The following is a 25,868-nucleotide window of genomic DNA, read 5'->3' on the forward strand; positions in this document are numbered from 1 at the left end:
CCAATTTATTTTTAATTAATTATGTATAGGCCAATATAAGATAAGGTAAGATGATTTATTTGTCACACATGTTTTATGTAAATAAAATGTAAGAATCAGAAATAGATTTATTGCCAGGTATAACTTCGTTATACAGCTGCAAGGAATTTGCTTTGAAGATTGGTGACGGACAAGGTGTATGACACAAAAATAATTTTGATTTAATAATAACTTTTATTTATATACAGCCTTTCAAAATACCAGAACCAAATGAGCAGGCAAAAGTCTGCAAGAACAAGGGCATAGTAGCACAATACATACAAGGACATAATATATGTATAATATATTCTTTCACAGTGGGAGGGCTCTGATAGACTAACTATATACAACCTGTTTATTTCCAAACAGCTGAAACAGACAGTGGGAAACTCCTGTAATGGCATCCTTTACAGAGATCTCAGAATATTTGGCTATGTTACATAATACTATAATTGTCTGTTTACTGATTATTTTTTCACTCATTGCATTTTGTCAACCTAAAATAATATAGTACCATTTTACAAAGTTGACGTTTGCAGTGTGCAGCTTTGCTACTAAGACCCTGGTGGGGTTGGGGGGGCTTGTTTTGCTACTGGCCGTCCTCCTGAGACTCTTTGGAGGGGGGGTGGGGCTCAGTTCGCTGCTGGCCGTCCTCATGAAACTCTTTGGAGGGGGGGTGGGGCTCAATTCGCTGCTGGCCGTCCTCATGAAACTCTTTGGAGGGGGGGTGGGGCTCAATTCGCTGCTGGCCTTCCTCATCAGATTGTGGGGAGTGGGGCTCACTTTGCTCCTGGCCGTCCTCCTAAGAGAAACAGGTTTGGTTGGTTTGGAAAAAAACTACCATCCATGTAAAACACTGGACTGCACATCATTTTTAAGTGTAAATCTGCTCTTTTGGAAATCTCATCCTAAGTGTCTTCATTTACAGTAAGAGGAGATTCTTTGGTATCTGAGTATCAGTTAGTATCGTACTGATCAATTTTGAGATTTTGGGACATGTCTTCTTTCAGAATAGTGGAAATAAATGGTAGAAAATCCACATTAAGGTGTTTATTTTACTTCATTTCTTTCATGGGTAGATTTCTCCTTAATTCACCAAAAATTAGCAGTTTACTGTGGCATTCTGTGCCGTGCCTCTTGTCTGACCCAGGTCATGTCAGGTATTATTGTAAAGCTCTATTTCTATATCAGCAACAAATTGTAAAAGTACAATTGACAATAACAATCTGCAGAATTGTTAATATATCATTCGCAGCCTAATTTATACAAAATTCTATTCCTAAAAACATGGTGACATTAGATTTCTTTTTTTTGGGGGGGGGGGGGGGGCTGGTGACAGTATTTTCTCATTTACAGAGTGATTAAAAACTGATATCCAAAATCCCCTCTGTAAAAAACATTTGACTCTACTATGTCAACAAAATAAAACAAGAGTTTTGAAAGTAGCTTTATCCATTGTTCAGGTTTCTTTTCTAGAAATGTAAATTAGTGCATATTTAATTAGATATCGCCTCATCTTACATATCTAAACATAAAATCTGACAAAACTTGAAATACAAAAATGTATTTTCTTAATGTAAGTAATAAACTTTGGAAGTTTCATGGTGATATCTGTTAGTCTAAATTTTTACCCTATTCACTTGTAGTGTCTCATGTTAAGATCGTATGACGATGAAATCTTGAAACAAAGCTATCGGGGTGACTGTAACCGTGGTGTTTGTCTGTACCTCGTAGCTGTCCTCCAGCGCCTGCATGATGGCCCCCACCACCAGGTTCACCAGCACAAACTGGGCCATCATCACAAAGGTGGTAAAGAAGATGGGAGAGGCCCAGGACAGGTAGCTGAGGCAGCTGACGTCACCTGGGCGACACTTCCTCAACGTGTCCTGCAGTGAAACAGAAACACAGAACGAGATTCAGAGAAGTGAAACAAAAAAACAACTAAAAACTGTTTACTGACAACAAGTAGTAGAAAAAATACCATTAAAAACTGAAAAAATAGCAAGAATATAGATAAACAATGGCGTTATAAAGTTGTGTGTGTGTGTGTGTGTGTGTGTGTGTGTATACAGACTTTCATGATCCCACTCCAGTTGTCTCCGGTACACGCTTGGTAGAGTGCGAGCAGGGCCATGCCAAAGTGCCTGAAGTTTAAGTGTCCATGCAAACCTAGGCAGGGGTGTTCTTTGCTGCACTCTGGTCAACAGACAACACACAGCATGACACACACAGACACACACAGACACACACACACACACACACACACACACACACACACACACACACACACACTTGACTACACTGTGGAAACATGGGATCTGCATGCGTGTGTGTGTGTGTGTGAGAGAGAGAGAGAGAGAGAGAGAGACTGACCTAGGTTGCCAAAGAGCTCCACTCCCAGGACAGCGTAGATGAAAAAGATGAACAAGAAGAGCACACAAATATTTCCAACCTGGAATCAATTAAAAAGAAACTCATTGACTCTGAAGGCCTTTGCACACTGAGTCCGTTTTTTACGTCCGAAATTGCCGCACGTCAAAAAATAAATTTGACCTCATGTTGTGTCGATCATGTTTACACACCGAGTCCGAAACCTTCGTCCGTCATTAAACTTTTCCGAACAGGTTCGATTTAATGCGTTTTTCGCCTTTCGCCTTTTGACCAATCACATTAGCGTTAAGAGGCTGGAGAGGGAGAGAGAGGGGGGGGATCACCGCTGAGTGTGTGTGTGTCTATGTCTGTGTGTGAGCGTGCGCCAGCTGCTGTTCAGGATCATGGAAATTGACCATCTTCTGTTTACTGTGTGAGCTAATAATCAATATCTTTCAAACTGGACCACTGACATCCTAAAATAAACTGTTGAAGTGATCATGATAGTTCCCCTGCTCATTAACAAGCAGCAGATCCCCTCGCTGTTGGCTCCTCTCAGGATGGACACTTTTTTTCTTTCAATTCTCTACAAGTGAGAGAACCACAAAGTGCATCACTGCGTGACGATTTTTGCCTCCCTCTCCGAAATTTGGAACACAAAATAAAAACGCATGCGAATAAAACGCAACGGACTCGGTGTGCAAGGAGCCTGTGCGTAACGTTTTTTGTCGGATGACGGATACGAAAAACGCGTGCGAAAAAAAACGGACTCAGTGTGCAAAGACCTTAACTCTACACTTACAATCAATCAACTCTACAGTGTGTGTGTGTGTGTGTGTTTGTGTGTTTACCTGCGACAGCGTCATAATGATTGTCCTCAGGAGGAGTTCTATTTTCTTGGCTTTCAGCACTGGAGAGACACAAGAGCTGTTCACACACTCACACAACACACCTCCAGAATGAATTCAATTTCAACTTGTGTGTGTGTGTGTGTGTGTACCCTGTACTAGTCTTAGTGCTCTGCACACTCTGAGGATGCCGGGATTGAAGAAAGATGCTTTCATGTTCATACTCTTGAGGGAGATGCTGACGATGGAAATCAAGACCACGGCGATGTCCATCAGGTTCCATCTACACACACACATCATGGTAACTATACCTAACACATGGAAACAAGCTCAGAAGTTGAGTTCTCACTAATTCTAGCATGTTACAAGGAGGTGGTGTATCTCTTGATGCCAAAGGCTGTGATCTTCAGCAGGATCTCCATCATCAAGATGATGGTGAAGACGTAGAAGCTCCTCTCTACCAGCATCTCCACCCACTGACAACACACACAAAGAGCCGTTGCAAAAGTTAAACCTCCTCAGCTTGCAGGTCAAAGATAACCAGAGATCAGAGTTTAGACTGGACTTCAAAGTTCTGATGCAGCAGATTTCAATTTTACCTTTTTAAGTAAAAACTAAACCGAGTTTAAAGGGAAAACGAGGAGTTTCGTTTAGCGAAGTGTTTCCACACTACATTTCCCATGAGCCTCCACGCACATGGTTAAATTCATGGACCGGCACAAGACGGACGAAAGTGAAAACATTTGCCAAGAATCAAGAATGAAAGTCGGAGATTCGAAGATGATCAGATATACCGTCGTAGTTCCTGCCCTAAACGGCGATCTGGCAGCGTTATTCCCATGACCCGCCGGGCAGCGCCCGGGAAATCGAAACTAGGAAATGCTGGGCGAGTCGACCACACTTATTAATAATAATATCAAAATAACTATAAAGACAAAACAATATATTTATCGAAAATGGACCCATTAACAAGTGTGGATAACGTAGATTCATCCACATTAATATGAGACTCTTTTATAAGCAAAGGCAAACTCCTCCGGTTCTCTTTAAATGTAATGGTTTAAGTTTGTATCTGTCTGAATTTGAAACTGGTTTAGTGCAACAGAATTTCAGTTTAAACTGTAATAAAAATTCAAGTTTGTTGCAGCCACAGTGCCTGCATATGTGTGTGTATAAGTGTGTGTGCATTACCGGAGGTTGGCCATAGTGCTGGAGGGCCATGACCAGGGTATTGATGATGACTATGGTACTGATGGCGTGATCCAGGGCGCTGCTTATACAAATGGAGTGGATGTACCGACGCAGCGGGGAGTAGTCGGTGTAATACGGCTCCTCCTCGGTCTCTGCAGCTATACATGGGCACAAATCACAAATCACAGTCACCGCTGCACTATACTCAACAGTTTCATGTCAGTAACGCATCACAGGAGTGACTGACTCTCTCTCTATGTCTCTCCTCACCACTGGGTTTGTCTGCCAACGGCTGTGCTACTGCCTCTGCTTCATCCCGTCTCCTCTGCTTCTGCTGACACTCATGGAAGGTGTCCACCATCACACCGATGAACATGTCGAAGAGGAAGAAGCTCAAGACCATGAAGGTGATGAAAAATAGCACCATCCACTTATTGTGGTTCCTCACGGGCTAAATGAAGAAGAGGAAGAAAAGCCATATTGTTTCTAGGCTCAGTATAATGTGGCGTGAGCATCAGGCGTGTCTTCTCCATCCTTTCATCACCACTTTGTCAGAAAAAACACACAGTACCCGTTGATCCACCCCCACAGCGTCCAGCCCGTCGTACATGACAGCAACCCAGCCGTCCTTGGAGTACATTACAAACAGGGTCAGCAGAGCCTGGACAGGAAAAAACAGACAGACCAATAATGTTTAGTCAACATGGGGATCTAGCAGTTCACAAATTCATATGATGGCTGAATATGTCAGGTTTTGTTTATTTGCATCTGGATCCACATCTGCCGACTGGTTTGGAACATTTGACCTGTTTTGATATATTTGTGTGCGTCACCTGAGGCAGATTGTCGAAGTTGTACGTCTTTCTCTCCCAGCGGTAGCCGGCCGACAGGCAGTCACTCTTGTTGGTGATGGTACTGATGTCCTCGCCCACACAGTCGTAGAACATCCCCTTAAACAGCTACAGACAGAGCAGAGACAGTTACTGTTTGTCAGCTGCATTAAAGTGAAACAGTTATGACATCCTCAATGGACAAAGGTAATTAGTGTGACTGCTGGAAGCAGTCACACTATTGTTCTTCTGTTTGGCCATTTTCTTCCGCCTTTTTACGGTCTTCTTCTAGTCCTTCATACTTTGTGCTATTTCAACAATTCATATATCAAAACGTGCAGCTTTTTTTGAACTTTATCGGCATTACTTTTCTCTTTTTAACTATTTATACTTTTTAAAATATTTAACTTTTTCTGATTTTTTTCAGCTTTATAATGGGTGTGTATTGCGTCTAACGAGCAGAGCTAGAGTGGTGTCAGAGTGGATAGAGGCAAAAAAACATTCTAGAGTTTTTCTGGCTAAACTGTCAGCACGGCCACAAATTAAACTCTAGACAAATTATTTTCTCCAGTTTTGTAGCCACACTTGTCTTCTGGCTAAAATTCTGGTCAAAAATGCAAAGAGACTTAGATAATAATTTAAAATATTTTTTAAATGCAGCCAGGGAGCTCTCTGCTCTCATTCAGCCCAATGCATTTTTTTCACATCAGCAGGAGAAGGAGCTCAACTTTGTAACTTGCTGTTAAGTGCTTTTTAATTCATTTTAATTCACCAAAAAATAGTCACAGGTCACAAAAAAGTCCTCTCCTTACTTGGTGTGGCTAATTTATACTCATTTCTTTTTATTTTAAGCATCATTGAAAAATCTCACATTCATCAAAGTCTCAACCTCTCTTCTTCACAACTCCACTGTAGTGTAGGGGATAGGGTGGCTGCTTGCCAGCCCTAAGGTCACTGGTTCGAATCCAAGGGAAGAACTCTTGTTATGTTATGTTGAATTCTGCTCTCCTCCCCCGCCTTCAATTGGTTACAGGTGTTTGTTATCTCCTTGATTACTCATACCAGTTTGCAGCACATCATCACATTACAATGAATGACAACAGTCTTGAAAGCAGTGTGCTCTCTGTAGCCGAGTGGCAGAGTAAAGGCTTAGTGATCATGTGGTCATGGGTTCGATTCCTGCCTCAGTCTTTTCACTTCATTGCTTGACTTTTGATTCCAATTATTCAGCTGTCATTGGACAGTCTTTGATTCCTCATAGTATAAAGCTCATTGTAACTCAGGTTTTCTGTGGCCATATGGTTAGTGTGTTAGGTGTTGTGCTATCTCAACAATTCATATATCAAAACGTGCAGCTTTTTTTGAACTTTATCGGCATTACTTTTCTCTTTTTAACTATTTATACTTTTTCAAATATTTAACTTTTTCTGCAAATTAAACTCTAGACAAATTATTTTCTCCAGTTTTGTAGCCACACTTGTCTTCTGGCTAAAATTCTGGTCAAAAATGCAAAGAGACTTAGATAATAATTTAAAATATTTTTTAAATGCAGCCAGGGAGCTCTCTGCTCTCATTCAGCCCAATGCTGAGAGTTCTCCACAACTCTGTCTGTAGTCCAGTTGGTAAGGTGGCCGCTTGCCAACCCCAAGGTCACTAGTTCGAATCCAGGCTGAGCAATCTTGTTATGTGATGTTGAATTCTGCTCCCCTCCCCCACCCTCAATTGGTTACAGGTGTTCGTTAAGAGACGCATTAATTGCTTCTGCCACCGTTTGCAGCACATCATCACATTACAATGGCAACATGCTTATGTCTGTGCTCTCTGTGGCGAAGTGGCAGAGTAAAGGTTTAATGATCATGAGGTCATGGGTTCGATTCCTTACTTTTTTTTTAAGCAGAAGCCAGTGATCCTCTTATCAAAGGTTTTCTTTACCCCTCACATACTGTCTCTGTCTGTAGCCTAGTGGTTAGCTTGCTGGTCTGGAGACCTGAAGGTTGCTGGTTCAAATCTTGCCTCAACAACAATTATAGTGAATTATTTTCCCAGTTGTCCTCTGTTGACTTCTGATAACTTGCTTCATGTTGAAACTGCTGCTCTCAGCCTGAAATTCACAGAAATTTTAATTCTAAGTCATTCAAGCTTGACTCTCAAGCTTTCTTGATGTTGACAGTGTTTCCAACAGGTGCAGCTTTGGGCTTGTTAACTTCAGAGTGAGACAGAGTGCAGATCATTAACAGACAACAGTCTGTGCAACTGTGTGTGCACCGTGGCCTAGAGGCAGAGTGAAAGTCTACTGACCATGAGGTTGTGGGTTTGATTCCGACCTTGGTCAAACATTGGTATGGTGATCACTGCTAGCACTATTTGCTAATTCTGCAACAGCGTTCAGCTGCTTTCAGCAGTCACACCATTTCCATTCTTGGAAATGCTTTTTCTAGTTTTATTCTATTTTTTTCATTGTCAGTTTGGGTAAAAGAGATTTAGTCCTAATAATGTACGGACATTGACAAAATTGTTCGTATCCTTCAGTTAAAGCAGAAGTAAGTGGTCCGGTCGTTTTCGCTAATGCTGCGTTCCAGGCAGGCTTTTGAAATCGTAAATTACAGCTTCAAGTCACGACTTACGACTTTGTAGCGTTCCAGGCAACCCACTCGTGTTTTTCCGACCTGTTTTACCGGTGAAAGTCACTATAACGGCCACTCGTAACTTCCGACCGGTGAACTCGTACCAGATCGAACTGGTATGACTTGAACGCACCATAACAGTCCTCGTCCCTACGTCGCCACATTCACGGCGTCCCTTGGCTGCACACACAGCCCTGCATGCCGTTCTCTCTCCTCATTGGATAAAAACTGTAGGATACGATAAATGTTTTCTCCTCGGCTCAGAGCAGAGCAGAGGGACTGACAGACCCGTGTTTCAGACCAAACACTCTATGTAAGTGATTGCTGTCGGAAGATATAACTATTTAAGACTTATATTAACACAAATATATCACTTACTTCTGCTTTAAAGAAAGAAACTTGAAACTGACAAGAGTAATAATAAACTAGAAAATTTCCTCTGGGAAATTTTGATAGGACCACGAGGGACTACTGCCGGTTTTGCCATCTCTTTCAACATGGGAATCAAACCCACGACCTTAAGGTCAAGACAGAGCAGACATTCTATAAGCACTGATATTGAGAAGCTGTAGGCTAATCACATTTGTTACCTGTGTGTGTGTGTGTAACTGTAATCACATAAAGTTACCTGTGTGCTGGTGTTTGTGTGTGTGTCTGTGCGTGTGTATCTGTATCTTTAATCACATGAGTGTGTGTTTGGGAGTGTGGGAGAGGAGTGCGCGCGCATGTGTATGTTACCTGTGTGTTTTGGGCCCTGTTTATACGTACCCGGTTATTTTTTAAAACGGAGACATTAACCATCGTTTGCACCCTCAGTTTAGACGCAACCGGAGAAATCGCCCCTGAAAACGATGCTTTTTAAAAACGCCGGCCAGGGTGGAGATTTTGGAAAACTCCGTTTGCACGTTTGCATGTAAACAGAGAAAAACGGAGATTTGGGTAGCCGACGTCAGACCCTGACCTGACGTCAACCGTAACCATATTACATAAATAAATAAATAATAATAATGATAAAATTTAATGCAGACTGATGTGTTCATTGTAAAACATTTATTTATTGATGTAACGTTAAATGGGGTGATTTCTGTACAGAGTCCCGAGGCTGGGCTGCTCTTCTGTCCAATTAGGCCTACACACATAAAGCTTCACTTTTCATTCAAACAAACTAATGTTAGTGCCACAATTGTTAGATTTCATCAATGAGACCAACATTTATCTCCTAAAAATAATTTAACCAGCCGGTGGTAAACCTCTAAAAACCTGCGGGTAAGTTAAATAGCGATCGTTTTGTCCCCCGGGAGGACGACGGAGGCTGGCCGACCGAGCAGCATCGCAGAGCGGACACCGTCTCTGTGATGTCCCGGTCGTTGCTCCACAGGTGGAGCTTCACTTCTCCGAAAAAAAAAAGCTTCACCTCTCCGAGAAACATCGGAGCAAACTTCTAAACAGCCGTCATCTGGATGAACTGGCCGTATATTTGGCATCTAAACAGTTACTTTCTCGCATGAAAAAATATTAAAACTTTACACACAAGGAGGGCAAGTGACGTTGTTGTTGTTGTTGCTGTTGCTGTTGCTATCCGGTTGCTATGCGGGATCATGTGCGGGATTCTGATTGGCTGACGTGGGCTTGAGCTTCTCGCTACACTGCCACCTGCAGGTTTGGCATGCTCTTGCCGGCATATATACATATTAGGGTAAACGAAAAGTTTTCTGAAAACGGGCTGGTGTGCACGCAGTTTTTTTTGTAAACGCCACGGAGAGGGTGAAATGTCCGTTTATGAAAATAGCCGGGCAGTCAATGAGGAGCAGAGACAGACGGTCTCTCTGATATTTTGAGCACATTGTGAGAGAGAGAACAAGATTGTCTACAAATTTGGAAAAAAATCATGTGTGTGTAGAGTGTAAATTGTGGCCGGGCCGAGTGTGGAAAGAGAAAAACTCTGGAATTTTTCTGGCATCTCTCCCACTCTAACCAATGATGTCACACACTCTGACACGAACATTCTGTGCAATACACACCCATTATAATCTCATAATTTCTCCAGAAATGATCATGGTCATTGATCAGGGATTGATCAAAAACTATATGACCTATCAAAACGTGGAATAATACATCAATACACAAGACTTGTGTCTACTGTTTAAAGTTCAAATGAAGTTTCTAGGTGAAAGTATGCCTGAGCAGTAGACGTTTGAAAAACTCCAATGATTTTTCTTTTTTGCTCTTTTTTTTCGCCCGTCCCATTGACTTCAATTTTGCGCATATTATCGTTCACACACAGACAAGCGTGCATCCATGACAGTAGTGCGCGGTAAAAGCGAAACTCGAAGGATCATGATACGATGAGCTGATATGACTTGCCAAAAAGCTCCAGTTTTGTCCTTTGGTCCTTTACTTTAGTCAGTTTCAAGTTATTTCAGTGACAATTCTTTTTTTTTTTTCCTCAACAGATGGGTACCAAAAATTTTGTCCACATCTGTATCTGTGTGTTTATGCGTGTGTCTGTAGCTGTCTCCCAATTAAGGGGCTGCAGCCTTCGGAGGCTGCATTTGAAGGCTGATTACGTCACAGCGCTGCGCGAAGGCTGTCCCAATTCAATTTAATTCGAAGGGTCCTCCAAATGCGGCCAACGAATGCAGCCTTCCTTCGCCTGTTCTAGGAGGACGCACCGCACCTATCCTTTGTGGATAGCAGATTCTTTGCGCGCTGTTGTTGTTATTAGCAACGTAGCATGCTATCGAACGTTAGCGGCTCTCCGCCGTACCCCCCGCTTTGCGGCCGGCTTGGAGGCGTGGTTGCCCGCTGAGCCGGGCTCCACTGGCTGCGCTGGTGAGGAGCGGAGGAACAGAAGAGCCGTTGCAAGCGGCACTTTCAAATGTTTAACGTTAGGACGTTGTTTACATTCGGACGCAATCAGGAAAGACCGTCTCATTTACCGACGGTTGACGCAGCCTCCGGAAGAGCCTCCGAAGCCGTTGCCTCCGGAGTCCGCGTAGGCTGGGTCCTCCGAAGGCTGCAGCCGCTGAATTGAGACACAGCTTGTGTATGTACCTGCACTCCCAGGACACCGTAGAAAAAGAAAAATGTGCAGCAAATGAGGGCGATGTTCCCAAGTGGTTTGAAGGAGGCCATCAGAGCCTCCACGGCCAGCCTCAGTTTCGGGGCTCGCTTGATCAACCTGGTACGCACAAACACATTTGTTAAAGCCGGCACAACTGAACACACACTAGAGCAGGAAATCTCCACACAGACTGAGCGCGTTAACATAAATAGATGATGCACCTCAGAGGGCGGAAGGCTCTCAGCAGACGAAACACCTTGAAGATTCCCAGACTGTTGGTTTTACTGCGGGTGGCCAGAGGGACGATGATGCCGACCAAGGACAAGATCACCAACATGCCGTCCATGGTGTTCCAGGTGGAGTGGCAGTAGCTCTCCTTCCCGTACAGCAGGCCAAGTGCTACAACCTGGTGTGAAAGTAACACTACATTGACGTACTTCATTTAAAAAAAATATTTCAAAGAATATGAATGAAAATCAGCTTGAGATGAGATCAATTAAGAAAATCTAAAATGATAAAAATCCAGTCCAGACCGATCTGATGTCAGCTGGGGTCAGAAAAGTCATTCAAACAGGTGTTCACCTTGAAAATCATCTCCACCAGGAAGACTGCAGTGAAGACGTAGTTGGATGTTTTTAGGATCCAGCGCTCCTGGAAGGAACAGGAGATTCATTATGATATATACTCATGTGTGTTTGAGTGGATGCGCACACACACAGGTCAAGTGTCTCACCGTGCCTGCTGGGTCTATACCGGGCCTCTCCATGGCAATAGTGACACAACTCAGGAGGATGAAGAACAGGATGGCAAAGTCAAACATCTTGTGGGAGATCAGACGTTGGCACAGGACACGGAACCTAAACACAAACATAAACACATGGGAGGTTTCCTGATCTAAAGTAAGAGTGTTGAGCACTCAGGGCCACCGAAGTTTAAGCGTTGAGGTTCTGGCACATTAGATTCAACAAGCATCCAATCATACCTACCTGTTGTGTGGGGAAAACATGAAGAAGGACCAGTCTTTGTGTTGTCTGCACCAGTCCAGCGCTCTGCCAATCCAGCTCAGAGACGTCTGCGCATGTGAACAGTTACATGGATCAGCAGGAACCACCACAGAGGAGTGGTCCACCAGCAAAACATTGCTTAGAATTAAATGCAAAGATCCCAAAACACTGATCTGAGTAAAGCCTGACTACACACATAAAGATTTTATGAATCTCAACAGATTTTTATCTGTGAGAGACCCCACACATTTAGATAAAAAAATCTTTGATTGAACAGTTTTGATCGTGTTGTGTGTGGTGTGCTCTGATATTCCAAATACAGCACACCACACACATAAAGATTTGTCTGATAACACACTAGAATCTCATCACCCACGCCAGAAATCTCGCGTGATTAAACGTGATCTGACATACTTTGTCGGTGGTAGCCATGGAGCTGTTAGCCACACTGGTTTGTTATGCTACGTATGCTGCAGTCAGCTCGCTTCTTTATTGGTTACATTCAATTTCACGTCACATTCAGCGGAGTTGGTGACTCGGGATTGTCGGCTTCCCCCACACACAAGCCGACTTTTGATCCAAACGGTGACGATTGTCGGGGGCGACAATCGTGAATATTGAACATGTTTAATATTTACGATTGTCGGCGCTGACCGTTTTACGAGCCGATTGTCGGGAGAATTTAACTCTTAACACGCCACACACCACAGGATAATCTCATAAAATAATCTTAAAGGGATAGTAGCATTTTTTTTAAAGTGGGGTTGTATGATCTACAAATAGCCCCTAAGTACTTTAATTGCAGTAGCAGACTCTCTGCGCTCCTCCCGTTAGCAACGCCAGCCCATAGCCCTGCCCAGAGATTTACAACATACATTGTTGTGAATGGACCCAAAGAAACGGCCTATTTTCGTGGCCTAAAAGAGGTTTTACCTGAAAAAAAAAAACACAGTTCCATTGTTCACTATAATACAATTTTTTCCAGCCCCTCATAGTGCAGGAAAAACGCAGTTTTTATTTGGACCTAACCAACTCACGTATCCCTCCGGCCCAGGGTTAGCGCCCGCCAATCAGCAGTTGGTTAGGTCCAAATAAAAACTGCAGCGTTGCTAACGGGAGGAGTGCAGAGAGTCTGCTACTGTAATTAAAGTACTTAGGGGCTATTTGTAGATCATACAACCCCACTTTAAAAAAATGCTACTATCCCTTTAAGAGCCTAAAATAATCAGGCGATTTTTGTCCTTGGTCGGGAGGGGGAAAATCGGGGCAAAATCAACCAGATTATCTTTATGTGTGTGGTAGGCTTAACTCACCTTGTTGTTCCGTAGCGGGGTGGCGTTGGTCGTTCTGGGGCTCCTGGGTCCAGACATAGAGGAACCCTGAGACAACATGAGGTGGAGTTGAGTGAAGGTGTAAGTTGAAATGTGGATATATTTGGGGGAATATTTGAGGAATTTACATCTTGCTCAAATGTCTGGTCGGGTGGAGAGGAGCTTCTATCTTCATCTGGAAGGCGCTGAAATGAACAGAGTTTGACATGAGGGCGTATGCAGGTCCCTCAAAGCCCGGCTGGGTGTGGTATTCAATAACTGATAAAACATCACCCTCCTGCAGAGCAGAGGTGGTCTCACCTCGGTCTGGAAGCCCTTGACCACGATGCCCACCATGATATTGAGGAGGACATGTTTCCCAATCAAAATGATAACGAAAAAGTAGAGAAACGCCCACAGGGAGGTTGCAGCCACAGCATCGTATAGCACCAGGTTCCAGTCCTCCTCCGTCAGGACCTGGATAGAACAGGATAAGATAAGATAAGATAAGATAATACTTAATTCGTCCCACAGTGGGGAAATTTGTGCACAAATAATGAATAACAAGTAAGAGAGTATGGTTAATAAATAATAAGAATAAGAAAAGAAAAGATTATAGGCTATATATTCTTTTCTATACACATTCCAGTCCAATCATGTTTAGTGCAGAGAACAGCTCTTGTTGGTGGAGTCTTACAACTGCAGGGAGGAAGGACCTGTGTTAACACTCCTTCACACATTTTGAGTGAAGGAGCCGGTCACTGATAGAGCTCTCTGGTCTGGTCAGTCCATAAGGGACATCCTGACCGGATGGGGTGGGATGTCCCTCATGGTTGGTTTATTGGTTTCGTAATAGAGAACAAAAGACAGACAGACTGATGCAGAGACAGTGTGATGATGGAGCTGACCTGGAACACAGTGACCATGGACCAGTGGAGGGAGTCAAAGTTCATGCGTCTGGTGATGGTTTGTCCGTCCTGGGTCTGGAACTTGAATTTCCCTCCAAACAGGGTCCTTCCCACCACGCTGCAGAGAGACAATCACACCTCATCACAGCATTGTCATGGGACAGGTGTCTATCGACAAAAAATAAGGATTTGGTGTGTGCACGTGCCTGAATATGAGGATGACATATATAAGCAGCTGGTAGAGTAGTCTCCCCTCCTTCATGGTGCTGACCAGCACCAGCAGCTGTCGCTTCAGGTTGGGCATGAAGCGAAGCAGCCGCACGAACCGCAGCAGGCGCAACATGCGCAGCATCGATGAACTCCCATAAGCTTTGCTGCTGATCTCTCCAAGACTAAAAACAACAAGAAAGCACCACTGATCAGCTTCAGGAGACATCCTCAACCCAACAGTCAATAAACACGCTCGAGTCTCAGGGACGGATCTAGGATTTGAACTCTACCTGACGACGACGACGATGAAGTCAATGATGTTGTTCCAGTCCTTAAAGTATCCCCACTTGAGGGCCAGCAGCTTCAGGCACAGCTCCACGCTGAATATGGCCGTAAAGACAAGGTTGCTGTTGTGCAGCATCTGTGCCACCTGCTGAGGCTGCAGGAAGAGAGAGAGAGAGACAGAGAGGACATAAACAATCAATATGAAATGAGCGAGCAAAAATAAAACATAAAACCCTGTGTTACATTGTTGATGAGACAGAGTTGCTCCTCACCTGTTCGTGGTGTTCCACTGCCATTGTGAGGACACTGAGGGAGACGATGAACATGATCAGCCACTCAAACATGCTGCTCTCGATCATCCTCTTGATCCCTCTCATGATCGGCCTGTAGGCTTCTCCCTGGGAAGACAGGTGGAGTCAGTGAGTGAGTCAAAAGCTGCTGCCACTGCTGAAAAAACAAAACGTCCCACAAACAGCCTCACCAGTACACCTTCGTTGCTGCTCCCACTGCTCTCCTGCTGCACCCTGTTGCTTCTGTTGGAAGGAGGACATGATGTTAAAATTGTTCAGGCGCTGGGAAGAGTTTGACCATCAGATCACAGTCTGACCTGATGTATCTGCAGGTGGCGGTCCACAGCCAGCGGAGGAAGCGGACACAGAGCTGCCCAATGGGGTTGGCTGTCCGCACTTTCGTCTGCCTGGTCATGCTCTTGGAGAATTGCGTGGCGATGACAACGGCACACACGTTCATGATGATGAAGTAGCCTATCTGGTTGGAGGAGGAAGCACACAACATAAGCACGAAGCCAACTGAAACACAACATTACTAACCTTGAGCTGCTGCTTACAATGGTGGCGAGTATGAAGACTATCAAGCTGCTAAAGGAATGAGCGTCCATCACAAGAAACATGATGTCGGTCCAGCCCTCCAGAGAGGCGGTCTGCAGGAGGAGAGAACATCAACACTTCAGTACTGAGGAGTAATGATGGCTCCTCCATCCAGAGGAAAACCACACTTACCTATGGTGATATATAATAATAATAATACACTTTATTTATAAAGCACCTTTCAAAACAAATATTACAAAGTACTGTACAACAAAGTGACAACAAATAAAATGACAACCAATACAATTAAATAAAAATAAAATAATATCAGGAAAAGCTCTCTGTTAAAAATGAGTTTTTGGTAGAGATTTGACACATGACACTGATGTAGCTGACCTAATGTCCTCTGGCAGGTCGTTCTATGGTCTTGGGGCCCAAACTGAGAACACTGTGTCCCCCTTTGTCATCAGTCGGGCCCCAGGGACAGCTAAAAGACCTTTACCTGAAGATCGCAGAGTGCGAGCAGAAGTGTAAGATGAGAAAAGGTCAGCGATATACAGGACCAGGACCATTGAGTGCTTTACAAGTAATCAATAAGATCTTAAAATCAATGCTTAAAGGTACTGGTAGCCAGTGTAGGGAAGCTAAGCCAGGTGTAATATGCTCATGTTTCTTAGTTCTAGTTAAAAACCTGGCAGCAGAGTTCTGCACCAACTGGTGCCTGTCCAAGGATTTCTGATTAAGACGAGTAAAAAGACTGTTACAGCTATTCAATCGTGATAAAATAAAAGCATGTAAAATTGTTTCAGTGTCTTGAAAAGAAAAACACAAATCGTTGAAATGTTTCTAAGATGATAAAAGCAAGTTTTGTAGTATGCTGTTCAAAGCTGAAATTGCTGTCAAACCAGATGCCGAGGTTTTTCACGAATGGTTTGACCCCATCCACTAACGTCCCAGCAGATGACAGAATTTGTTAAGTCATCTGATGGGCCCCAATTTCTAGAACCTCAGAACCTTCTGCTGTTATGAAGTTGAAGAAAATGTTGTGACATCCAGTTTTTGACGGCAGTGATACAGTCTAATAAAGCACTCAAATGCCCAGGGTCAGTGGATTTCACGGGCCGTTACAGCTGAGTGTCATCAGCATAAAAACAAAAAGACACACCATGTTTTTGTATTATGTGCCCCAGGGGAACATAAACCCTAACCCTAATTAAAAAGATAAAGCACTGATGGACAGGTGATAGAGGAAGGAAGACCACTTGCTCTCTCACCTGGAACATGGCGATCATAGCGAGGCCGGTGTGGTCGAAGCTGATGGCCCCTTTGTAGGGGTTTTGGTCCCCCGGGCGACACACGTTGTAGTACGCATTCCAATTGACACAGGCATCGGCAGCCAACCCATGGTTCAGAGGAGCCGACAAGCATGGCCTCCCATCCTGGACGTACGGCGGCACGTCGTGGCAGTGGCGCATCCCCCCACTGTTAAGGGAGCAAACGAACGCGCCCCCTTTGCCACTCACAGGTTCAAAGTACGGACTCAGGGAAACGCTGTGATTTATGGACAGAGAAAGAATTATTCTCACAGACAAAATCATTCAAATTTACACATTTTAAATGGGACAGAAAAGATGGATGTTATCCTTCATCATTTAGATTTGATTTTGAAATCATTTTAAAATGTTTTTTTGGCATTTAAAAACACTTCATGAACAAAACATACTAGACACACAGACACATGCACCTTCTTCACCTTAGATTGGGTGCAAGGTGAAGAAGTTACTTATATGTACATACATGTGTCAGTGTGTGTTTGTATAACCAGGCAAAGTTTCTGTATCTCAGTTCATGGAGAGAAAATAAAGTTTATTTGATCCTGGGGACCAGGATGTTAAAAATCAGTTAGATTATTATCAACCAGTTTCTTTACTTATGCTTTTTATTGCCTGTAACCATTATTATTATTTTCCGCCTGACTGCTATGCTTAACTTCTTTGTTTTTAACTATTATTTCTTGTCTGTTCAATGTAAAATAAACATTTAGTTTTTTTACATGGGATTTTCAACAAGTGACTTTATCTCAGTGTACTCTACATGTTAAAGGTAGAGTCTACTCAATATCACATTATTGTGTTTATTATGTGTCTCTAATTATCAATATAAACAAATGCAATTGAGATTTTAAAGGTTGAGTCAGGAGTTTTGTGCCCAAAAATAAACGTTGGAAATTAAGTTTGTCAATAATCACCAATGGGCTTCTAGTCCTGTGTGGTGGTGACTGTGTCTGCAGCGCCCCCTCTCCATGCCTGTATTTTGTTCTTTTGCTTTGTTTTGTTGTGCACAGGGATGTTTCTGGGTGGAGAGCGAGAGAGTTTGTGTTTTCTCTCCAGCCACTGAGCTGCTGAGTGCAGCAGAGTAGGAGGGCTCAGGGCTGCTAGCCGCACTAGCTGTCCCGGATGTTCGCGAGTGCTAGCATGTCTGTCTGACCGCAAAGAAAAAGAAATATGATCTAAAGCCGCGTTTCCACTACATGGTATCGGCTCGACTCGACTCGACCTTTTTGTGTTTCAATTACGTAAAAGTAACTGGAACCTGGTACCCGTACTATTTTTTTAGTACTTGGTCGGCCGCAGTCCCAAAACGGGTGAAGCGGTACTAAAATGTGACGTGTAAACATTGCAGACCGCTGATTGGTCAGAGAGTCGTCACCAGTGGCCGTGGGTCATCAGATATCACCACATTTCAATAAATACATGTTTTAAAATGAACAAACTATGCGAGTCAGGTCGTTTTTTCGCTGTTTTGCTACCCCTCCGTCTGGCCATGTGGATTTGTTTACAATGAAGCCGGCGAAAAATCAATATGGAGCGGTGGATACCGTTATATAACACTATGATGTTACGACGTGTGTGTAGTCTTAAAGGAGCATTATCGCAAATCCAAATTCTTAATTCGGTCACTAGATGGAGCCAGGCGGAGCATATCAGATATAAACAAGTGGGCAGCTGTCATAGAGAGAGCAGCCTCGTTTAGTCCCTCCCTCCCTCCTCCCCCCTCCCCCTCCCTCACCAGGCTGAATGAACGTGCAATCGCGGGAAAGGAAAAAGAAAACTCGCTAGTGGAAGCGGCAGCTCTACGTCGCGCACAACCACAACAACGGCAACAACAGTTCTGCAACTTCCTCCTTAATAACGCTGAGAGGACAGCTGAAGAAAGACACGGGGACGTGGAGACAAAGTGTTCTACCGAGCGATTCAGTGACTGTAAGCAGCCTAACACTGCTACATTACAATTTACTGTTGCATTTTTCCGGTTCGGAGGTCGGATTTGCGAGTTCCGAGTGCAATCGAACGCAGCAAGCGCCGGGCCGGCTTGGATCATAACAAAGACAAATGCTGCATTTGCCCCACGGACACTATACTGTTGGCGATTTTTTTTGTAAATTTAGTTATGGCTCCCCCCGACCTATCTTTTGCATATTTCAGCTTATTTTATGCTATTACTGCTGTATTTGCGATAATGCTCCTTTAACTGTCAAAAACAAAGGCTTTACGCCTGGGATCCACTGCCGTTCGTTGCGTCCACTGCGACGCGGCTGCCTGTTAATTTTCTATGGGACACGTCAAACCGTTAATGACGCCCCCACAAAGCATTCTGGGTAGGCGGTGTTATGATTGGATGTTATTACATGTTTTACCGCTACTGGTTTGTAGTCAGCTTACCGTACCATATAACAGAGTAGAGCAAGACTGCATGGAGCCACATGTATGTTATTGAGAACGTGAGACATTAAACTAAGTTACTTGCTATCAACACGGCCTCATCCTTGGAACACGAACATGACATGGTACCAGGAGTAAACTCGAATGGGCGACATGGATTTAAAACCACCGGAAAGTTTGAAACTGACGGGGAATGTCGACAAGAACTGGCGCACCTTCAAACAGCAGTTTCACCTTTATGTTGCTGCTACGGGACTCGAGGCTAAGCCGGAGGCAAGAAAGGTAGCGCTGCTGCTAACAATAGCAGGGCCACAGGCCATAGAAGTATTTAACACGTTCGTGTTTGACAGTCCTGAAGATAATGAAAAGTTGGATGTAGTGCTTAGCAAGTTTGATACTCACTGTTCTCCGAAGAAGAACGAGACGTACGAGAGGTACGTGTTTCGGGCTCGTACACAGCGGCAGCATGAGCCCTTCGATAGCTTCCTGACGGACTTGCAGCTAAAGGCGCAGTCCTGCAACTTCGCGACGCTGAAGGACTCCATGATTCGGGACCAGATTGTATTCGGTGTGGAGGATAAAAAGGTCAGAGAGAGGCTACTACGGGAGATGGAGCTGACGCTGGCAGGAGCCATTAAGATCTGCCAGGCCAGTGAGCTGTCCCAAAGGCACGTGAGGACGTTCAGCGAAATGTCTGCAGTCGCCTCGGCACAGAGCGACAGCGCGGCAGCGGTTGGAGCAGTGTCGTATCAGCGGAGACGGCGCACACAGACCCGGCCTGCACAGCAGTCGGACATAATGATAAACTGCAAGCGCTGCGGCTCACAGCACAAGCCTAGACAGTGTCCAGCGTTTGGTAAGCAATGCTCCACTTGCCAAGGCAAGAATCATTTTGCTAAACAATGCTTCTCCAAACGGAAAGAGGGGAAGAAAGGAAAAACTGTAAACTTAATAGACGAGCCTGATCTAAGTGACACGTTCTTTGTTGGAATGGTGAATTGTGAAAGTGAACAAATAAATAAACCAGACAATGTAAATGATGTCACTAGAGAAGATAAATGGATAGCTCCTCTAATGATAAATGGGACTGTAGTCACCATGAGATTGGACACTGGTGCAAAAGCAAATCTCATAAGCATGTGTGATGTGAAGGCAATGAAAAATAAGCCACAAATAAAAAGAAAAGAATCTGGACTGAAAGACTACAATCTGCGGCCTGTCACCAGCTGAACTGCTGATGAAGAGGAAGCTCCGAACAACATTGCTGAGTCATCAAAACGACAAATTAAAGCAAAAGAATCACTCAAAGATTGAACATAAGCTACGACAACAGAAAATGATACAAAAGTCATTCTATGACAGAACAACCAAGCATCTCCCTCCACTGACTACCAACAACACAGTCAGGATTGAGGATGCTGATGGATGGAGTACAAAAGCAACTGTCCTGCAAGAAGTTGCTCCACGATCGTACACGGTGAAAACTGATGATGGACAAATCGCAATCGTCGCAGTCTATTAAAGACTCCTCAAGGGACTGTTGGTGAGCTCAGTGTAACCTGTGGTGAATCTCAGGTAATTCCCACACCTGTTATGGACTGTAACACTGACTCTCACACACCTACTCCAAGCGAACCTGAGTTAAGAAGGTCCACAAGAGAAATCAGAAAGCCTGATAGACTGAACTTATAAACAAAGAAAATTCAATATGCATGTTAAAGATGTTGAACAAAATGTATATTGATTGATGTTGTGAATGTGTTCTAAATGGTCTAGTGTTGGCTTAGAGATGAGTTATGCAATCTGATGTAAACTGTTTATACTGCTTATGTGTTGCAGAGTTATGCTGAATGTGAAATGGTTGAAATAACTGACACAGCTAATGTGATGATTCATGTTAATGCATTTTACCTTAGGAAAAGGGGGATGTTATGATTGGATGTTATTACATGTTTTACCGCTAGGCGGCAGTACTGGTTTGTAGTCAGCTTACCGTACCATATAACAGAGTAGAGCAAGACTGCATGGAGCCACATGTATGTTATTGTACGTATGAGACATTAAACTAAGTTACTTGCTATCAACACGGCCTCATCCTTGGAACACGAACATGACAGGCGGCGTGTCCGTTTGAGCAGTTGCGTCGCGTCCAAAAGTTGACACAGTTCAACTTTATGCAAATGAATCCATCAGACGCGAGGTCACTGTCCAATGGGGAGCGAGATAGAGAACAGCTCGGGGGGGCGGGGGTCTGCTTATTCACTGTCCGTGCCTCTCAGTTAACACGCTGATCTGTGTTCCCGCCTAAGAAATCGCATTGACGCCAGTGAATCCCAGGCGTTACAGTACGGGTTACGGAGCGCGTTTGTGTCGCGGTGTTCAGAGACGAGAGCTGGGACACCGGGGCAGCGACCGAGTTACCACACTGATGTTGGTTTTCAGCCGTGAGATGCCAGGTGGAAGACAGAGAGCCTCTGTTCTCAATGTAACAAGTAACTCCGGAGGTTTTTAATGGTAAGGTAAAAATGTGGCATAACCACGGGAGAAAGCTTTGTTTCATTTTATTTTGTTAAGCGCCGTCGCTATGACGACCGGCTACTCTAAGGGCCGTGATATACTTGCTGTATATGTATATCGCGAATGCAAGCGTGTCATGACTGCCACGCGTTACCTGCGTCCGTTTGATGCGTCGGCCGCGACCAAATGCACATCTCCACGCGAGGTGACGCACAGCAAGTATATCACGGCCTTAAAGGCGGTACTATCCTGTAATGGAAACGCTCTCTAGAATAGCACCTGGTACCAGCAACGAACTGCAACGAACAAAACTCCAGACCCTACCTTTAAACTATTAGCAAATTAATTATTTAGTCCAGTGGAATAATATTCACGATAAACACGATAGATTCAAAACAAGCAATGCTAGCAATTTTCTAGCAATAAAATAATAATTGCTAAAATAGCTGATAATTTGTTCCTTACTTTGGGATGTCAGCTCCAAGGAAGCAGCGGTTGCGCAGCGCCCCCTCCCACAGCTGAACTCCCAGGATGCCGAAGACGATCAGGAAGAAGATGTACAGCATGAGGACATTTGTGAGCATCGGCAGAACGTCCAGCAGCGTCTCCACCAGATCCTGCATACCTGCAGAGGAGGACTCTTGTCAGCAATCATCATTCTGACGACACTTCACAGACACAAACTAGGACACAGGTAACATCATGGATATGAGGAACATGTTTTTGCACTAGGTTCTAGGTAGCATCTTCAGGTAAGGAAACGGAGGATTAAGGTGAAATTCACATTTGACACAACCGGTTGTTGACAAATAAGAAGTAAAAAAACATTTTTTGAAGAAAAAAAAACATTAATGTAGTTCGAAATCTGATATTTGAGAATACATAAGTGATCACTAACTTTTTTTGAACATCTTCTTTGACCTGCACCATAAATGTGTCCTATGGTGTGACGTAAAAAAAAATTAAGAAAAAAGAAAACTTAAATTCTACACAAATAACATGAGACAGATTTATCTTAATTGTGAGACACTTATTTTCATATAGTGTTATCTATTTAATGAGAAATTATGAATAACATGATTTCTTCCCCATGACTTGTTGACCGTTTTCAATAAATACAATGAATGTGAGTCAAACTTTGATGTCAACCTTTCAAAACTGTTGAAAAAAATTAAAATAATTCAAGGTGAATGATGATAATATATGCCCTAATGCAATACTCAACCGTTTTTTAAGATATTTTCGATATACAAATACATTTTTGGTTATGTGTTACACCATAGGACCTTATGTCACACTAAAGGACAGAAATAATCATTAAAGAGAAATTGACAGTTTTTTTTTTTTTTTACAAATTATCAGCCAAATTTTTAAACAAAACAAAAAAATAATAGTTTTCACCTAACTAACGTAGCAAAAACAGAAAATATTTAAATTAATTTAGCTATTGCATTTAAAAACACTGAAAATGGGCAAGGTAAGAAAAATTGTTTAAAAAAACTTTATTTAATTGTTTAAAATGCTTTTTTAAAGAGACCTTGTCCTCCACTGTGACATAGTATTTGTCCTTTGGTGTGACAGCTAAAGGTGTCACACTGAAGGACAAATATGTCACACTAAAGGACATTTCAGCCTTTTGTGTTAGTTAATTACCGTGCTATTCCTAGCCAACCTGTCTTTATAAGTTTTTTTCTCTAGAAGTAGCATTTGTATAATTTTCCGGAATTATGTAGTTTAACCGACAGTTTTTAATCAAAAAATATAATTTTGTGACGTCACACCAAAGGACAACAAAACTGAACACTTTCATGGAAAAAGTTAAATATTTGAATAATGCTGAGCCAAGAACTTACCATGTACTCATGTCATTGGCTTCATAAGAGGCTTCAGTAACAGGAATTTGATTGGGGTCCTTCAATTAAATAAAGTTGTTTGTGGAATTGCCCGATTTAAAATCAGAACAAGGTGTCACACTGAAGGACATGGTTTTCTGTGACAAAATGTATCAAGTTCTTGCATTTAGAAATATATGGATGAAAAAAGTGATTGCCATTTATTAAAATAAGCACTTGTAAAATTATTCCTGAGTTATTTATAAACAAGTTGTAATTTGTTTAATTATGCATGTGACAGTCACACCATAGGACAATTTTGAGATTTGACTAAAAAATAAAAAAAAATCTAATAACAAAGCAGTTTTTATAACAACAGGTCCATGTAGACCCACACGGAAAGAACCTATAGGTTTTAATATAGGTTTGCTGCATACATGGTGCATATATACACATACAGTATATGCAGCATATACGCACCATATTTTATGCCAATTTTATGTATGTCACATATATTCAAACCTATATTAAAACCTATAGGTTCTTTCCATGTGGGGAACAAATAAATGTTTAACCATTTACTGTATTTTAAATGAGGAGAATACGTATTATATACATTTTTATCTTCTGTGACAGTGAAGAATACATGTCATGTCAACAACCCACAAATGCACATTAATGATTTGAGATACAAAATAATGTATGCCCAATATTCTTACACGAACAAAACAAAATGAAATACATTTCAAATAACTGCAAAAAAGAACAGAATGAGATCTGTGTTTTCTTCAAATATCACTTACTTGGGACTCTGAGGATGAGCCGCATCAGCCTGAGCGCAAAACGGAAGTGAAGTCGGACGCCACAGAGAGCCAGGAAATAATCCAGCACCCTGCAGACAATAAAGAGGGAGGACATCATATATATATCTACTCACACACATGCAAACCTCATAAAATGCTCAGTTACAGTGATACAGTAAGTATTGCAAGTATGAGAAGAAACTGTAATGCACTGCTGTTGTTTTCCAGCAGAGAAAAGCTAAAGCGGACAAGAGATTTGTAGACTACTCACTCTCCAGAGTAGAGGAAGATGTCCCACTTGTTCCAGTTGCTGCTCAGGTAGCTTCCTTCATAGCCATAAAGCCCCAGCGCCAGCACCTTGATGGCCATCTCCAAAAGGAAGAAGGCCATGCTGAAGTGATCCAATATCTGACCACATGTGTAAAAAAGAAATAAATATATGTGGTTAAACATATGATACAAAATCGTATCCGGCTATTTAATGGCAAAACAAATGAGTCCATGGTACACATCTAACTGCAGCAAAAAACAGTGGTGTAAACTGTGTTGAAATGTGTGGTGACTTCTCATGCTGAGAAGTTAAAGTGTTGGCGGTGCCGTTTGACTCGGTGGGGAGAGCAGGCACCCCATATGCAGAGGCTACAGTCCTCGCTGCAAATGTAGATGTCTGACCTGCAGGTTGGTCACGTTGTCATGGGGCTCATACATGCCCAGGAACACGCAGTTGATGAGAATGACCAGTACAGACGCATTGTCCAGCCACGTGGAGGAGGAAGGTTAAGGTTTAAGGTCACAGGTTGAACACACATTCATTCACATCCTATCATGAGGTGTAGTATTATTCACATAAACACTATAGTATTTAATAATGGCTGAATTATTACAACACACAGTGGTACGATACTAAGTTTGAGCTAAAACAAATATTATAACACATATCAGACAAGATCATAGTCACAGCAGTGTAAGGATATAAGGTGCAGGTCAAGTTGAGGCACCACTTCCGTAGGAATGCAGATTGGTTGAATCCCAGGAAAACTGGGGTCACGTCCTGGTAGAGGAGCTGCTCCTCCTTCTTCTCCTCTACTTCAATAGGGACCCTGACCGCACCATCAGCCATGATGATGTTCAGCTAGGGTCTAGACGGAGACAGACATCATCATCAAGTCCCTGGGATGTTAGTGTCTCATTACACTGTTCGTTCATTACATTACAGTGGACTACATCTCACATAATGTTGGGTCCTCATGATCAGACTCCACTGGGTGTTTTTATTTTTATTCTATTAAATGTATATTACAAAGAATAAAAATAGCAGAACTGAAAATATAAAAATTAATCTTAGTCTTAAAAAAGGGACAGGAGAGAAAATACACAAGGATTATAAGCAGAAGCAGAATCACACAAATGACTGTTTTGCCAATTTGTACAATAGAGTGCATCATCTCATGCTGTCGGCCTTAAGACTATCCATTCATTTCCTGACATGTATTGCTTGTATTTGA

General features: G+C 42.9%; 1 protein-coding gene across 1 annotated transcript; it reads right to left on the bottom strand.

Moving 5' to 3' along the window:
* Nucleotides 1–1,673: 1,673 nt before the first annotated feature.
* LOC146991429 (voltage-dependent T-type calcium channel subunit alpha-1I-like) lies at nucleotides 1,674–25,483 on the bottom strand. The gene is made up of 31 exons (XM_085788924.1): nucleotides 25,322–25,483; nucleotides 25,036–25,137; nucleotides 24,635–24,771; nucleotides 24,364–24,452; nucleotides 22,194–22,353; nucleotides 16,764–17,040; nucleotides 15,510–15,602; nucleotides 15,270–15,430; nucleotides 15,144–15,195; nucleotides 14,935–15,060; nucleotides 14,668–14,816; nucleotides 14,374–14,559; nucleotides 14,168–14,285; nucleotides 13,581–13,736; nucleotides 13,409–13,465; nucleotides 13,263–13,328; nucleotides 11,932–12,017; nucleotides 11,679–11,802; nucleotides 11,528–11,596; nucleotides 11,167–11,351; nucleotides 10,936–11,062; nucleotides 5,261–5,386; nucleotides 4,999–5,088; nucleotides 4,698–4,878; nucleotides 4,428–4,585; nucleotides 3,603–3,712; nucleotides 3,389–3,519; nucleotides 3,240–3,298; nucleotides 2,392–2,470; nucleotides 2,093–2,214; nucleotides 1,674–1,904 (listed from the first exon to the last, which is right to left on the bottom strand). Exons 1-31 carry the CDS (start codon nucleotides 25,481–25,483, stop codon nucleotides 1,674–1,676), a joined length of 3,969 nt encoding a protein of 1,322 aa, XP_085645050.1.
* Nucleotides 25,484–25,868: the final 385 nt, after the last annotated feature.

The sequence above is a fragment of the Trachurus japonicus genome, chromosome 1 (genome assembly GCF_045865225.1).
Source record: "Trachurus japonicus isolate A0001 chromosome 1, Traja_1.0".
NCBI lineage: Eukaryota > Metazoa > Chordata > Actinopteri > Carangiformes > Carangidae > Trachurus > Trachurus japonicus.